The sequence below is a fragment of the Limulus polyphemus genome, unplaced genomic scaffold (genome assembly GCF_000517525.1).
Source record: "Limulus polyphemus unplaced genomic scaffold, Limulus_polyphemus-2.1.2 Scaffold694, whole genome shotgun sequence".
NCBI lineage: Eukaryota > Metazoa > Arthropoda > Merostomata > Xiphosura > Limulidae > Limulus > Limulus polyphemus.
Genome location: NW_013666304.1, coordinates 14,203 through 29,221, shown reverse-complemented (window position 1 = coordinate 29,221; position 15,019 = coordinate 14,203). Strand labels below are relative to the sequence as shown.

Sequence of the window (15,019 nt, the reverse complement as noted above, 5' to 3'; positions counted from 1 at the left end):
TATCAATTCCCTTTACAATCTTAAACATCTGAATCAGATCCCTCCCCAAACTTTTCTTTTTTCAAGAGAAAACAATTTGAGAGATTTAAACCTTTCCTCAATGATGACAACCCCTCCAATATACTTGTATATCCTGGTATACCTTGTATTCCAAATGTGGCCTAAGCAGTGACATATACAATGAAATTACAACCTCTTTAGACTAGTATTCAATATCTCTGTAAATATAACCTAAAATCCTATTTGCCCTATTACTAGCAACAGCTTGGATGGCTTTAGAGACTGATCAACTATTACACCAAGATCCCTTTCCTTCATAGCACAATTAAGATTATTCTCATCCAACTTATACTTATAATTCAAATTATGATAACCCTCATGAATTATCTTGCATTTATTATAATTAAAACCCATTTGCCATTTATTTGCCCAACTCACCAAACCATTTAAATCCTTTTGTAAATCAGCAGCATTCTCTTCACAGCTAGCAACACCCAAAACCTTAATATCATCTTTTATTTGTTTTTTTTTTTTTGAAGGAAAATAGTGTCTGGGAGAACCTGAAGTGTTTTAGATTGCTAGAAGTTTGAAATCCATATATCCAGATGATGTTTTCAAACAATTTGTAGAGAGTAAGACTAGAGGACACCAGTTTATGATATGAGAAAACTCATACACAACTCTAGTTAAGTCATTGTTACTTTTCTAATAAAATAATCAGCCTATGAAATAGTGTGCCTTCAGGTTTGGTAGAAGCTGTAACATCAAAAGAATTCAAGAGATGATTGAATGTGTATTTTAAAGAATATAAAGCAGTTTTATTTATGTAGTTTGTAGTAAAGGGGTAGTAGGAAATGGGATAGTCTAGGTGGCCCAAATGACCCCTTGTTGTCCTGCGGAAATCAAATAAAAAATAACTAAAAAGTTGACATTTTTCAAATGAAAGAAGGGAGAATATGGCTACATATAGTGGTGAATCATTCAATTTATATATGTTCTTGTATCTGTCTGTCCATGAATCGAATAGCTTCTTGGACACTGATATATCCAAATTTCCCAGTTATGTTAAGATGGTGAGAAGAGGTAATTATATTAACTCTTTTAGCATGGGCTCAGTCCCTGGGACTAACCTCTTAACCATATTGTACTTGTTATAGTTTCCATGCTATAACTTTTAAATTAGTCAGTGTATGTTAATAAAATTTGGCAGATTATCAGTAAACATTACAATGCTTTCATATGTAAAATATCAAATTTATTTATTAAGTCTTAAGGTTTGTAAAGCAATGTTTTTCTCATGCCTTTTTTCTTTTTGAATGTTGCCTATCCAACATGCAAAGTAATTTTCATTTTAAGATTAAAAATACTTTTATGCATCAGAAAATTTTCAAATTTCACATGTGAAATCTTTATAATGCCCAGATAGTTATCAAATGTTTCTTAAGAAAAAAAACTTTATATCTTATCTGTTATTTTCAGTAACGAATCTGTATACGGGTTTGGTCAAGTTGACCGACCTCATAACCATGTTAAAAATATTAGAAAATAAATATAAATTATACCTTTTTTATTCTAGAATGACAACAAATTATAACATGAAAACATAAATGTTTAGACTAAGTAGCTTAAATGTCATAACATTATACTTATATTTGTTATTTTTATTATATTTACCTTTCAGCCATGCCTGGCGAACAATACAGAAGTTACAATGACTCGTCGCATGTGCACTCATGTTACTTATCCAATAATATAAAACTGAACTTTAGTCTGTACAAAGTGACCAGTTTTGGCTGTGTTTTAGTAGACTAGTGTTTTGTAAATGTATATGTGTATAGATTATTGCTATTTAGAAATTAATGCTTTGGAAGCATAAAAGCAGACCTACTTTTTATAAAACTATATTTTTGGTTATAGTTATAAACCTTGTAGAATGTTTTACATGATAATGTGATGTGTGCTATATTATTTTAAACTTTTATTGGATGGATGAGAGTAGCATTATTTCATTTAGATTTGGTTATGGTTTGTACTAATACATATAAAGAAAAATTTGTACATACCCATTGAACAGTAAAATACAATCCAATGTTTTAAACAAATGACATCTAGGAAAAATAGGCCATCATAATGGTGAATGCATTTAGCTAAATTTACATGTAGAAAAAGTTTAGATGGGAAAAGTTTTGTAAATAAAACAAATTAAGATTTTATTCCATAACAGTTATATACAAATTATATTAAAAAAATTTATATTGTGCATGATGTATTTCTTGTCACTCATATAATTTTCTGTTTTTTTTTGTTTCTTCCAGAAATATTCTTTCTTTATCAATGTTGGATTCTTTGAAAGAAGACCTTTCAAACTTGGATAAAAACAATTTGTCATGTATTTTGATCTCAGGTAATGGGCCTGTCTTCTCATCAGGACATGACTTACAAGAATTGGTAAGCTTATGTAAATGTATTTAATGATAAGAAATATTTTTCAGTATATGCCTAATTTATGTCTCACTTAAAGACCATAGACATATGAGTGGATTGATTATTATTCTGATATGATACGTAACCTACTCTCACATATAGTTTTCCTGATTCAGAGCTGCTCTCTGTATGCAAACCTTTTTGCTTGCCACAAGCCTTGAAGCTCCCACCTAAACTCGTATGTTTCCACATGATATTGCTGCATTATTGAATGCAAATAAACATGTGGCAGCCCTTCACCAATAGGAGTGCAACAACCACTCCTAGCACAGCTAACTCCCTCTATACTGACTGTTCAATCATCACTTCTTGATTTGGCATTTGTGTGTAAAGACGTGCCATTTTTTCACTTATCAGCTTTTGAAACATAGACGTTTTTTATGGAAGTATCTACAAAAACACTAACTGTTGTGGAAATATTAAATTTGGATTTTCATTTTCCAACATTTCTGCTCCAGCAGAGTTTGTAGCATTTTATTTTCACATTTATTAGTTCACAAGTGATGGTAACTTCCACTTTGTCTGGTGTGGGACAACAAGACTTTATTGACAGTAAATTATTAACTCAAATGGCATCAGGTTTGTCTGTCTGTTGAGGTAGTGATGGCTGTTGTACAATGAGAAATGAGGTCTTTCATATGGCCTTGACATTCTTCTGAACATCATGTACCTCCTCCTATGTTTTCTGTTTGTGTCAAAGGGGATTTTGACAGCTTTTTCCCACCAACTACCTTTGCCTGATCTTCTAGACATGCTTTCATGGATCTCCCTAGGTCTTTTTTTCATAATTTCATTTTCTCAGATAGGTTACTTTCCTTTTTTCTCTCCTTTGTCTCTTACTTTGTTCCCTGCTTCTAACTTTTATGTTTTCCTTCCTCTTCGGATATTCAAGTCCATATTGGATTCTTTTTATTTCAGTTTCACTTATGGACTGTAAGGACCCATTTAACTCGCTTTGCAGATCTTTAGAGTTCATTTCTGGCCGATCATTGGGTGTTGCAAGTTTTATCAGAGGGCCTTACCCATTGTTTTTTCACTCCTCCTCCCTCGTTTCCTTTTCCTTTTACTTTCCCTCCTCCATGGGATCCAGTTTCTTGCTAGTGTCTGTTAGAATCAATGTCAGACCTGTTGGCTGAAGTCACTATCCAATGGGTTTCTCATCCTTCTCCAGGATTTTGTTCCTCTCTGTTGGGCATTTCCAAATAAACTGAGGATTGGTATCCAGTCATATCTTTTTTGCATCTCAATCTGTTTCTCGACCTACCTTGATTTCTCATGGAGACTTTTCTTACCCTACTATGGTCTTTTTGTTTTACTGTGAGTCTTTGGATGACCAAGATAGTTGTCTCAAATGCTTATTTTCACATCCCCATTTCCCATGCTTCTAGACTTTACCTTTGGTTTGTTCAATGAGGTTAGGTTTATCAGTTCCGCACTCTCCCTTTGGGACTTGCATTGGCACCATATGTTTTTTGCGAAGTAATGCATGCTTTTTTCTCATTAACATTCATGGCTTGGAATTGTGATTCCACCATTATATAAAAGATTGGCTTCTTTTAGCTCTATCCTATCAAGCCTCCTACAACCATACTCTTCTGCTCCTTCAGGAAGCATCCTGTCTTAGTTGGTAAGTAAAGCCAGAGAAATCTCATGTCACACTCATTCCATATCTGGTTCTTTTAGGTGTGGTCTTCAATTTTCATCAGAGCAGAGCCCAGCCTTTTCCTCTTCATTTAAGGGACATGGAGCATTTGATGTCCTCTGTTCTGTCCTTTCCTTTTTCTCCCTGCATAGGAAGTTCTCTCTCTTTTGGGGACTTGGGCTTCCTTGGAATCCTTTATCTCCTTGGGTCATGTTCACATGCTCAAGTGGACTCTGCATGATCGATAGAACCTAGAGATCCTTTGTCCTCTCTTATTCATATTTCTTCTTCCCTGCATATCGATTTCACCTGGTGGCTCAACTGAACCAATACCACAGAATATATTCCTCTTCCTCCCTCTCATCTAGATCTCCTTCTTTTTACAGATGCTTCTCTGACAGAGCAAAGTGCTAGTCTCAACTCTCTGGTGACTTTGGATTGATGGTCTCCAGATAAATTGACCCTCCATATCACCAGGGGGTTCTTCTTTTCATTCTCACTGTTTCCACTCCCTCAATCCCCTCTTTTGGGTCCATTCTTTACAAGTCTGACTGATGGATTGTCATGTTCCAGATGTTCTGAATTTTGTCATATTTTGTCTCTCAAGACCTGACTTGATTTTTTCCCAAGGAGTGGTCCCTCAATCATCAGGTTTTCCAGTGGCTTTGGTCTCATCTGAGCACCTGTCTCATTGTTGCCTTTGTCACTTAACATAAGTTCAAGCTTTCCCTTTTCTGGACTTCTGTTCTGCATCTATCAGCTCTGACAGTAGATGCATTCATTTTGGACTAGTCTAACTTTTTCTCTATGTTTACCCCTATATGTCTTCTGCTTCTTGTTCTTTTCCTCGTTTGGGGTATTTCTGGGGCACCCTATAGGCCTGCTCAACAATTATTTCCTCTCAACAGCTTTCTACAGTCCTCCCCTCATCTTCCTCTATCCCATTCTTTTCTTTTTCAGTATTGTTCTTCTCTCTTCCATCCAGCTGTATTATCATTCTGACTTCACGTGTGGGATTTGTCTGGTCCCTTGCAAGATGTTGCATACTCTCTTTGTATTGTAACCTTCCTTCTTTCTTGTTCTGTTTGCCTATCCTCCATTCTTGTCTATTAGCTGAAATGACATATTTATCGGTATTGACCCTTTCTAGTTACTGGGTGGCTATCTCTCTTTCTCATACTTTTCTGTTTTTCAGTTACTGTCTAGTTTTCCTCCCTGATCATTACTATGCTCTTCCATTCCTTTCACCACCTTTGTTCTTCTTGTCTTTCAGACCGGGACCTCAGTGTTATTCTCCAAACCCTTACTTTTTCTTTGTTTGTACCTTTGGCTTTCTGTTCCTTATTTTATCTCTTCTCTTAACACCTATTTCTTCATCCTTTTCACCTATGGTTATTGATGTTCTGACATGTGTGACATTGATTCTTTGCTCTTTTTATTTTTTCCATTGCTCTATCCTGATTGTACTTTTCTCCCTAAGACATCTGTAGCACATGAGGGTGACAGTAGATTCACTCCTATTTATTTCTCATTTTTATTCTCACTCAGATCCTGATCACCTACTCTGTTCTATCCATGTTGCTATTTGGCCTACACCACTTCCTTTTGTGGTTCCCCTACCTGTATCTTCATTACTTGGAATCTGTTTTCCACCTGCAATATTTCTCCAATTACCCTTACTGGATGGCTTCCTCACCTCATCAGTGTGTTCTTTGTTGGATGAGGATGCTTTTTGTTGACCCTTCCAGGTGACCTCCCATCAAATCGGGCACCTTACTTTCTTTCTGGGTGCTAACATCCTTCATGCATTGCATAATATTGTAAAGGCTGTCATGTGGACAATCCCGCACACTACCTTCATCTTCTGGCCGTTTCTTCTTTGTCAGGCTACAGGCTACCTCTAGTTACCATTCTACATACATCTTCCTGGCTCTGACTGGTTACATTCTTTTTATCTTTCCTCTCCTGTGCTTTCTCATACCTCATTAGATCCTGCTCAGTGGCAAATGATGCCTGCTAGGGTATCCTTATCCTAAATCTACACAGTATAGGGCCTTCAAGGCCTGATATAGCACTTACTTATTAGGTGGGTTGTTCCACAAGACTGCTAGAGGTATCCATGCATTGCATAATTTCCTAATCAAGGCCCAATCCAGACTGCACCCACTCATGGACTATCATGAGTAAAGCAGACAGAGGATAACTGTTCATCCTCCTTTTTAATATAAGTTTTTTGTGGTAACGCATTGCATTGTCTTATGGTGTTATGCTCCTCCGGACTCCCCAACAAGCTTTTATTCCCTTTCTTTTAGTGAATCATGGAAGTCCTTGCCACTCACCAGTTCCTAGCTATTGGCATGGTGGACCATGGAGGATCCCTCTGAAGTGTGACCAATTCCACTCAATAGAGCATAGGGTGGAGGTGTTCTGTTGGTGTAGTCCAATTCACCCTTTCAGCTGGATTTGCCCAATCATACTGTTGAGTTCCATGGTGGTTTAGTGTTGGATTTGTGCAGGACTAGTCAACATAAACCCTCACTCAGATAGCAGGGCAGATGTTATTCTTCTGCTCTGCTTAACTGGGATTGAGGTGAAGATGGTAGGGACTCTCCTCCTACCATGGACTTGATGAAAAATACTAGATGTTGCCTGGATTTGGACAGGAGTTGATCTACCATGTACAATCTGATACGCCCTAACCACAATACACAAATTGACACATCTATGACACTGAATCAGATTCTAGACTGTGCATGTTTTTTGTCTAACCTAGTGATACATCTGTTCTTTTCAGGCAAAGAGTGTACCCTGGTACAGACAAGGTACAGTCTCCAATGGGTGTGCCCTTATACAATTCTGTAGTATAGGGTGTCACACTCCATGGGTTTCTTTTCAGGCACTTCCTGAAGTGGACTCATCTAGGTAAATTTTGCACTGGTCCTTTCACTATTTCAATGTGGGATTCCAGCTATATATGAATGGAAGTTATGTATTGTTTTGGAAGATAACATTTTCAAACATTGAAAATGTATTTCTGATAGATATGTACATCCACTCACACTTCTCACCTGTTCTCTCCACTTCCAGTGCATCTTTTCTTGCATAGTATAGAGGGAGTCAGCTATGGTAGGAGGGTGTAGTGCACTCCTGTTGGTGGAGGGTTGTCACATGCTCATTTGCATGCAACAATGCAGCCATATCATGTGGAAACACGTAAGTTTAGGTGGAAGCCTCAAGGCTAGTGGTGAGAGAAAAGTTTGCATATAGAGGACAGCACTGAATTGGTAAAGCTATATATGAGAGGAGGTAAGTATCTATTGGAAATACATTTTCAGTGTTGGAAAATGTTAACTTTAAGTTTATTCAGTAGATGAATAGAAATAAAAACAAATATAATCAATAGAAAGTCTTGCTTAAAGATCACAGAAACAAGGATGGATTATCATGAACTCTTCAGTAGATACAAATATTTTTTTGATTTTTTTTTTACAGACTACTAAGACTGGAGAGGATTATCATAAGAAAATATTCAGCAGATGCACAGAAGTCATGATGGCCATTCACAATTGTCCTGTACCTGTCATTGCCCAAGTTAGAGGTGTGTTCTTTTTATTCTATAGAAGGATGAATATTCAAACAGACCCCTTTAGTTTTAACTCAGTACAGGTGTGTTGATTTCTTTTTTTTTTCTCAGTCAAACTTATCATCTTTGATATCAATTTAAATCTGAAAAAAAAGCATTGAGGGAAGGTAGAGTGTATGCCCTCTTAGTAACTTCTTTTCTTTTATTTGAATATTGCAGAGTAAAATCATCTTAGTCCTACTGATTCTATGTTAAGTTTCAATAATCCTCTAAGTCTGAATATCTCGCACATTGTTCATCTTGAAATAGTCCCCTTTTACCTACAAAATCTCTAATTCCAAAAATGTTTGCAATATTCTATGAAAGAAGTGCTATTATCAATTTATGGGCTGTATGGAATGAGATAAAAATGATGTTATCATAATGATGAAGTGGCTGTGTTACAAACAGAATGAATTTGACAATAATTCAGTGAAGTACAAATAAGGGGAAAAATCACTCATATTAGAAATAGGTGAATATGATGTGTCATTCATACTCAATAAATGTTATCTTAAAGTGGATGTGCCAGGGAAGACCTTGTGTATAAAGTGCAAGAAGCTCGTAGCATACAGATTTAAAGGTGTTTTTTCTTCAGAAGGACATACCAAAAATTCTAGGCCACATGTAGATAAGTAAACATTAAAAAAAAATATTGTGGAGAAAAGAAGTGATGTTTTCAAACTCTAGATTTTTTGGTCTGTCTTGTTATTTTTGAATATACATGGAATATTGAACTTTAAAGGAAGCATGATATTCCATATGCAGTTTCTTTTATTGATAAACAGACTATTTTTTATAGCTTGTTCAAAGTTTTTTGATTATTAAGTGTCTTAAGTAATTCTTTAGAATGGTAAAAAGTGTTATAAGAACCAATCATTTTCTACCTTCTAAAACCTAAAACAGTTTTCTAACATTTTTCAGTGTCTGTCTGTCAGTGGTGAATTTCTCAGTGTATTGAACCATAAAAGTTATTGTACATACTCTGAATATGTGAAATAGTAAAGCAAGTCCCAAGAAGAGATTCACTGAGTTCCAGCTTTTCATTATTTTGCTCATTATCAACATTCTTGCATCATGATTATGAGGTCTTTTTTCTATTTACTAGCATTGAAAGTTTTGTGTACGTGAGAGTGAAGAAATATTAATTAGGTGACTTCAGTTTTTTCATTTCAAAATCAGTATATGGAAAATGTATATATATATATATTATATGAACTGTAAATATTTTTACTAAACAACAACCTATTTTTTTAATAGAAAAAAACTGATGTATAGTCATAGAAAGAAAACACATGTATCATGTGGAATGGAGTCAGGATAATTCACTGTTTCAAAAATTCAGGAATTAAGTAACTTTTTACTTTTATTGATAATTATAACTATGGTAATCTCCAGGGTAGGTGGATAAAAATGTTTAAGGAAGCAATTAAATGAAGTGGTAGCATGAACAACTTTGAAAGGGGCACAGAAAAAATACTAAGTTTAAGAACAAAGAAATGTGTATAGCACTTGAGGCAGATGAGCAGTTTTTTTTAATAAGAAACACCACTTAATAAATTTTGTGGTACTGACAAAAATAGAAAGTTATGAAAGAAACCCTCAGACCATTAAGATGACCTGAAATTTACAAAATTTAGAATTGAAGGCAAAAACAAACAGCAAATTGATTAAACTACATAATTATGAAAGTAGCCTACAAATTTCATCAGACAAGTAGATATATTGATGCTGTTTTTGATACTGATGAAAAAAGATATAAAGAAGAAATAATAATAGTTAATTCATAAATCAAGAAGAAAAAAATTAATAATGTTGAATAAAAAATTTTGATCTTGGAAAATTGTTCTCAAAGGATATAAAAATAAGTAAGTAATGATAGAATTAAATTTTTCTGTTTTTGTATAGACATTTCTAGTAGGTAAAATACCCAGGATATGCATGTGCCATGTATGAGCAGTTACCTTTTTTTTTTCCAGTAAGCTTATATTTTTTTGTATCATTAATTGTATTAACATATAAATAAATAAATCATTGCATGGATGATAAAGAAGCAAGCTACTAAAATAAAGTTAAAAAATATATACCTTGCATATGATAAGTAGCTCTAGGTTTTATATTATTAAAACAAATTCAGTAGGAATCTCAAATTGAAATGTACAACTTTTTAACACTAGAGGTCTAATTAAGATTAAAAAGAAGAGGAATTCTCTTGATTTGATAAAAAAGTAAAACATAGTTTTATGTAAGAAAATATGATGAAAGGATTGATTATGCATTTATTAGAAATTTTATATAAGAGCTATAAATGAAGGAGATAGGTTTATTACAACTAATGATAAAATACAAGGACATTGTGTAATGCTAGATCACAGATGAGGAAAATTAAATAATTCTTTTAATCTTATTTTTTGAAAAGTGAATATTAAATTGCTAAGAGCTAAACCTAACATCTTATGGCATCATTTTATAGAATTAAATGTTTACTTTTTTCCTTTACATGAAATATATAATTCACCAATAGATAAAAGAGAATCTAAAAACTTTAAATCCAGGAAATACACTTGGAATAGTAAAAAATCTTTAGTTCTCAACAGAATTCACTTTTGACTGATTGAGTAGAATGTATGAAAATATTGTAAAATATATTTATTTTCCTTCTGTAAACATAATTAGATCATTTTGCAAATGACAAATGTTATGACAAATATATTATTCTGTAAAACAGAAAGAACTGAACTACACCTTTGTTAAGCTTTAAATGTGATAGTGAACAAAAGGGATCTTCTATACATGGTATTTTAATACCTCTATGCTAGAAGTTCAGAAGTTTGTAAAATGAATTGAATGCTAATCTTGAAAATAAACAAAATCATTCTAAAAATACTTGAAATAATTTAAAATAAAAGAATAATTTATTTACCTAAAGAAAAGAGATAAGGAGAATATTTGGAAAAAGGTCAAATGGAAGATTATAATTTTACAATCTGAGAAATGTAATGAATATTCTAATAATAATAATAATGAATAAATTTCATAAAAGTTTAGATGGCTAAAATTCCATTTCAAGATATACTTACAAACATGGTAAATAACAGCTTCACAGCGATATATCTTAAAGTAGAACTTTGATGTTAAGCAAAGTAGCATTATCCCCATTGTTTTATTTGTTATTACCAAAGTAATTTCTGCCAATTATATCAAAGCTAAACCAAATATACTTAGTGTGGAAAGTATTGGTAATTATATTAAGTAAACTCTATATAGAAATATGTTACAATTTTATTTTGTTTTGTTTTCAATTAAAGGATCTGTAAACAGAGTTTAGGGTTTTTGAAGTAAATTTAACAAAAAAGTTTTTTAAGGGTTTGTTGAAAGGTACCACAATAAAAATGTATTAGGTGGAAAAGCAATTATTTTTCAGATTTTTAGTATACATTTTAGTTATGTCAAAAATAAAATAAAATTAGGCAACTTATCATTAGAAATTCAAAAAAAATTTAATAAAGATATAAAGACTTGGAAATGTTGTTTCAAGGGATTTTAGATAGTGTAGAGTTTAGGATTTAATGCTTCCAGAGTGGTATAATATTTTAGCTTCTTTACTGAGACCTTCTACATGTCCAAGTTGAATTGTTAACTGTGCAGTGACTAAAAGGCTAGAACTGACACATCAGGAAAAATCAGCATGGGCAGGATGTAATTACAAAAATGGCCATATCATAAACTAGGACTAACATTGTATTCTGGACATTGCTCACCACTGGAAAATTTAGAAAACTTAAAGAATCCCTTCACGTGAAATTATATAACCTACATTCATGCAAAACCATGGCTTTGACATCAGCAACTCCTGGACAATATTTCATCAAACTACACTTCCAGATTTTTGTATTCAAAGCTAGGAACAATTATACTGGAAAGAACTCTTTTGGAGGACTACACTTGCCAACAAAATGACTATACAATTGTACAAATTTTAACTTTGACCTGAAGAAGGCCTCAGTATTGAAGCCAAAACATTGTCCAGATCTCATTTTGTTAGGTATAATGTAGTTAATAAAATAGTTTGTAATATTTCAACTTTTAAAAGTGGAAAATAATACTTTATATTCCAGAAAATGTATATTTTAGAAATAAAAGCTATTATCTTTGGCCATATCTAGAATAAGACAGATAAATGTGAAAACTGTGTGGTTTCATAAAAATTACATTAGTTTTATATAATTACCAAAGTCATAACCTGAAATTTCTTTTAATAGCTCTCCTGGTGACAGGATTGTCTCTAAAGAAACGTTTCAATCCAAAGTAACTATTTTATGATTTATGTAAATAATGGAACAATAAGGATGAGTAAAGTTCAGTCAGAAAAGCTATTTTACCATTTCTAAATAAAGAAATTTAAACACATTATGTTTGACTGTTCAATAGCTTTGAAGCTTTGGTACGATATATTCTAAGAGTGTTTTTTTCTTTGAAGCTTAGAATAAACAAAATATTTAACATTTGAAAAGTTTTATTTTTGATTTATGAAGAATGTGAGATGTATAAATTATTACTAAAACTTTTATTAACATAAAGTAATTAAGATACATATCTGAGTAAATGGAACAAGATTATCCAATGTTTCCACATTTCAAAAGGTATCAAGCGTAATACTATAAAATTGAAATGTATCTTAAAAAAGAAGATTGAATTATAAGAAATGAGAGTAATTTTATTGAAGTTATTTAAGACAAGGTAAAAAATGACAGTTCACTTTATCATGGGAGGGTAGGATAATTATGTGTAATGCTATAGTAATATCTGTATATTTAAAAAAGAAAAATGTAGCTATATTTTTAAACGTTAATTGGAGAGTTTAGTGATTGTTGTACCAACTGTATGATTTACATATACTAAACTTCTCTAATTTGATTTTTTTTATCAACTGATAACTTTTATATGCATTGAGTTGTTAATCAGCAAATTAAATGATTTTGTTTTTGTATACCTATTGTCACTTACTCTTTAGGCCTAGCAGCGGCTGCAGGTTGTCAGCTCATTGCTTCATGTGATATTGTTGTAGCATCAGAAAAATCCAAATTCTCAACTCCTGGGTGAGAAAGTTTGTATTTTATGTTTAATTTAATGTACAAGTTCTTATGTAATCCCTGCTAAGTCTAGAAAGTTTTATTTTTTGTGGTTTTTGTTCATATTATTATTTTTGATAATAACATGAAAATATAAGTTATAACAACTGTAACCACATTTGTACAGTATTTAACTATGTACAGAAATAATTGTATTGATGAACAATATTGCCATTATAAGAGTTGTTCATTTACTTTATGATAGAAACTGAATAAAAAAGAAAATGTTGTAATGTCAGAATTTAGTTTTCTTCAGATTTTCTATTAACCCTCTGCACGGGCATCCTTTACTGCACATGAAAAATTGTTATAATTATGGGACATTGTCTGCTTTTTGATGTTTAATTAAATAAAAATGATTTAGTGCACTAGAACCATTAGTATATAAAAAAGTAAGGTTGAGTGTCATTGACATTAAACAACAAAAAAAGAGGTCCAGGTAAGTACTTTATTTCTTATTTTTCATGTCTATTCATTATTTATTATTATATATGTAAATAAAAAAAAAAGGAATCTCTTTAAGTTAGCTTAGGTAAAATAAGTAATAATAATATAATACAAAATTTTCATGAAGCACGCATGCAAGTAGCTTGGAGTAAGTTGTGGGTAATGTAATGCGATAGTAACATGAGCACCATGTTCCCCAAGTGATTTTCAACTTATAATGGCACAAATAGTAGTTAGGCACAGTTCAAAGGGCAATAAAATGTAATTATAAATAGATGTACACTGTTACAAGCTTAAAGCTACTTAGGATAAACAAATGTAATTTCATATTACAACGTGAAATCATTCTAGAAAGAAAAAAAGGGTAATTAGATTTGTTTCTTTTTTTTTTTGGTGATTACAAGGTCAGTCAAATTGGCCAACCTTGTATAGAATTAGAGGTAGAGAAAATAACAGATACAACATAAATTTTTACTGAAAACAAACATTTGAAATGTATTCATGAGGTTTTGGAGATTATGCAAATGAAATTTGAGATGAAGAAAAGTATATTTAATTTTAACATGAAAATCACTCAGCACTTGGACTACTCAAAAAAAAATATTCAATATATTCATGGACAAATCTTTTTTTAGTTTACTATATATTCTTCACTAAAAATTCTGATTTCTAGTATGTGAAAGACTTTTAATGTGTACTGAAAGTCTGCCAAATTTTGTGAAGATACAAATACTATATTAAATGTTAGTAGTATCAAAATTATAATGACTTTAAACAAGTACAAAGTGCTCACATGGTTGGTCAATTTGACCGAGCCTGTGTAAAGACAGTAAATTTTATTTAGTTTCCATCACTTATTCTAAATTTTATACATGATAATGATTAAGACCATCTTCAGTGCTTTCTCTTTATGCACAAGACTAGTTTTTTTACAATGGCAAAGATATCTTTGACAGTTTTGTTATAGTGGCTGAAACATTTTTATTACATTCATTCTAGTGTTTGTGATAGTTTGTAAAACGTTCATACTTGTAATAACTAAGATAGCTGCAATGCTGTTGTACTTTTAACCTCTGAAACAACTCTAACACTTGTAATGACCTAGATAACCTTAACAATTGTACATATAATGACTGGGATAGCTTTAACTCTTTCAGCACGGATCAGTTGCCTGGAACTGACCTCATAATCATTTTGTTCTTGTTACAGTTGTTATGCTATAACTTAAATTGGTAAGCGTATGTTCACAAAATTTGGTAAATTATCAGTAAACGTTACGAGGCTTTCGTATGCAAAATATCATATATCTTTTAAGTCCTAACGATGTTTTAAGTAATGTTTTTCTCGTGCCTTTTTCTTTTTGCATGTTGCCTATCCGACATGCAAAGTAATTTTCATTTTAAGATTAAAATACTTTTATGCATCAGAAATTTTCAATTTTGATATGCGAAATCCTTATAACCTCAAGATAATTATCAAACTTTGTTTAAGAAAAACTATATTGTACCTGTTATGACATTTAAGCTATTTAGACTAAACATTTGTGTTTTCAAATTGTAATTTGTAGTCATCCTAGAATGAAAAAAGCATAATTTACATATATTTCCAGGTTTTGGTGGTGGTTACAAGATCTGTCAAATCTACTGAACCTGTACAGAGATTCGGGTTCAGTAGATTTGACAGATCTTGTAA

At 32.3% G+C, this 15,019-nt stretch overlaps 1 protein-coding gene across 1 annotated transcript in view; it reads left to right on the top strand.

Moving 5' to 3' along the window:
* LOC106460022 (enoyl-CoA hydratase domain-containing protein 3, mitochondrial-like) overlaps positions 1–15,019 on the top strand; it is a 34,446-nt gene that overhangs the window by 7,169 nt on the left and 12,258 nt on the right. The window contains exons 3-5 of the mRNA XM_013919705.2: positions 2,316–2,448; positions 7,619–7,724; positions 12,763–12,847. Of these exons, the coding sequence (XP_013775159.1) occupies positions 2,316–2,448; positions 7,619–7,724; positions 12,763–12,847 (324 nt within the window). The remainder of the gene's footprint in view (positions 1–2,315; positions 2,449–7,618; positions 7,725–12,762; positions 12,848–15,019) is intronic.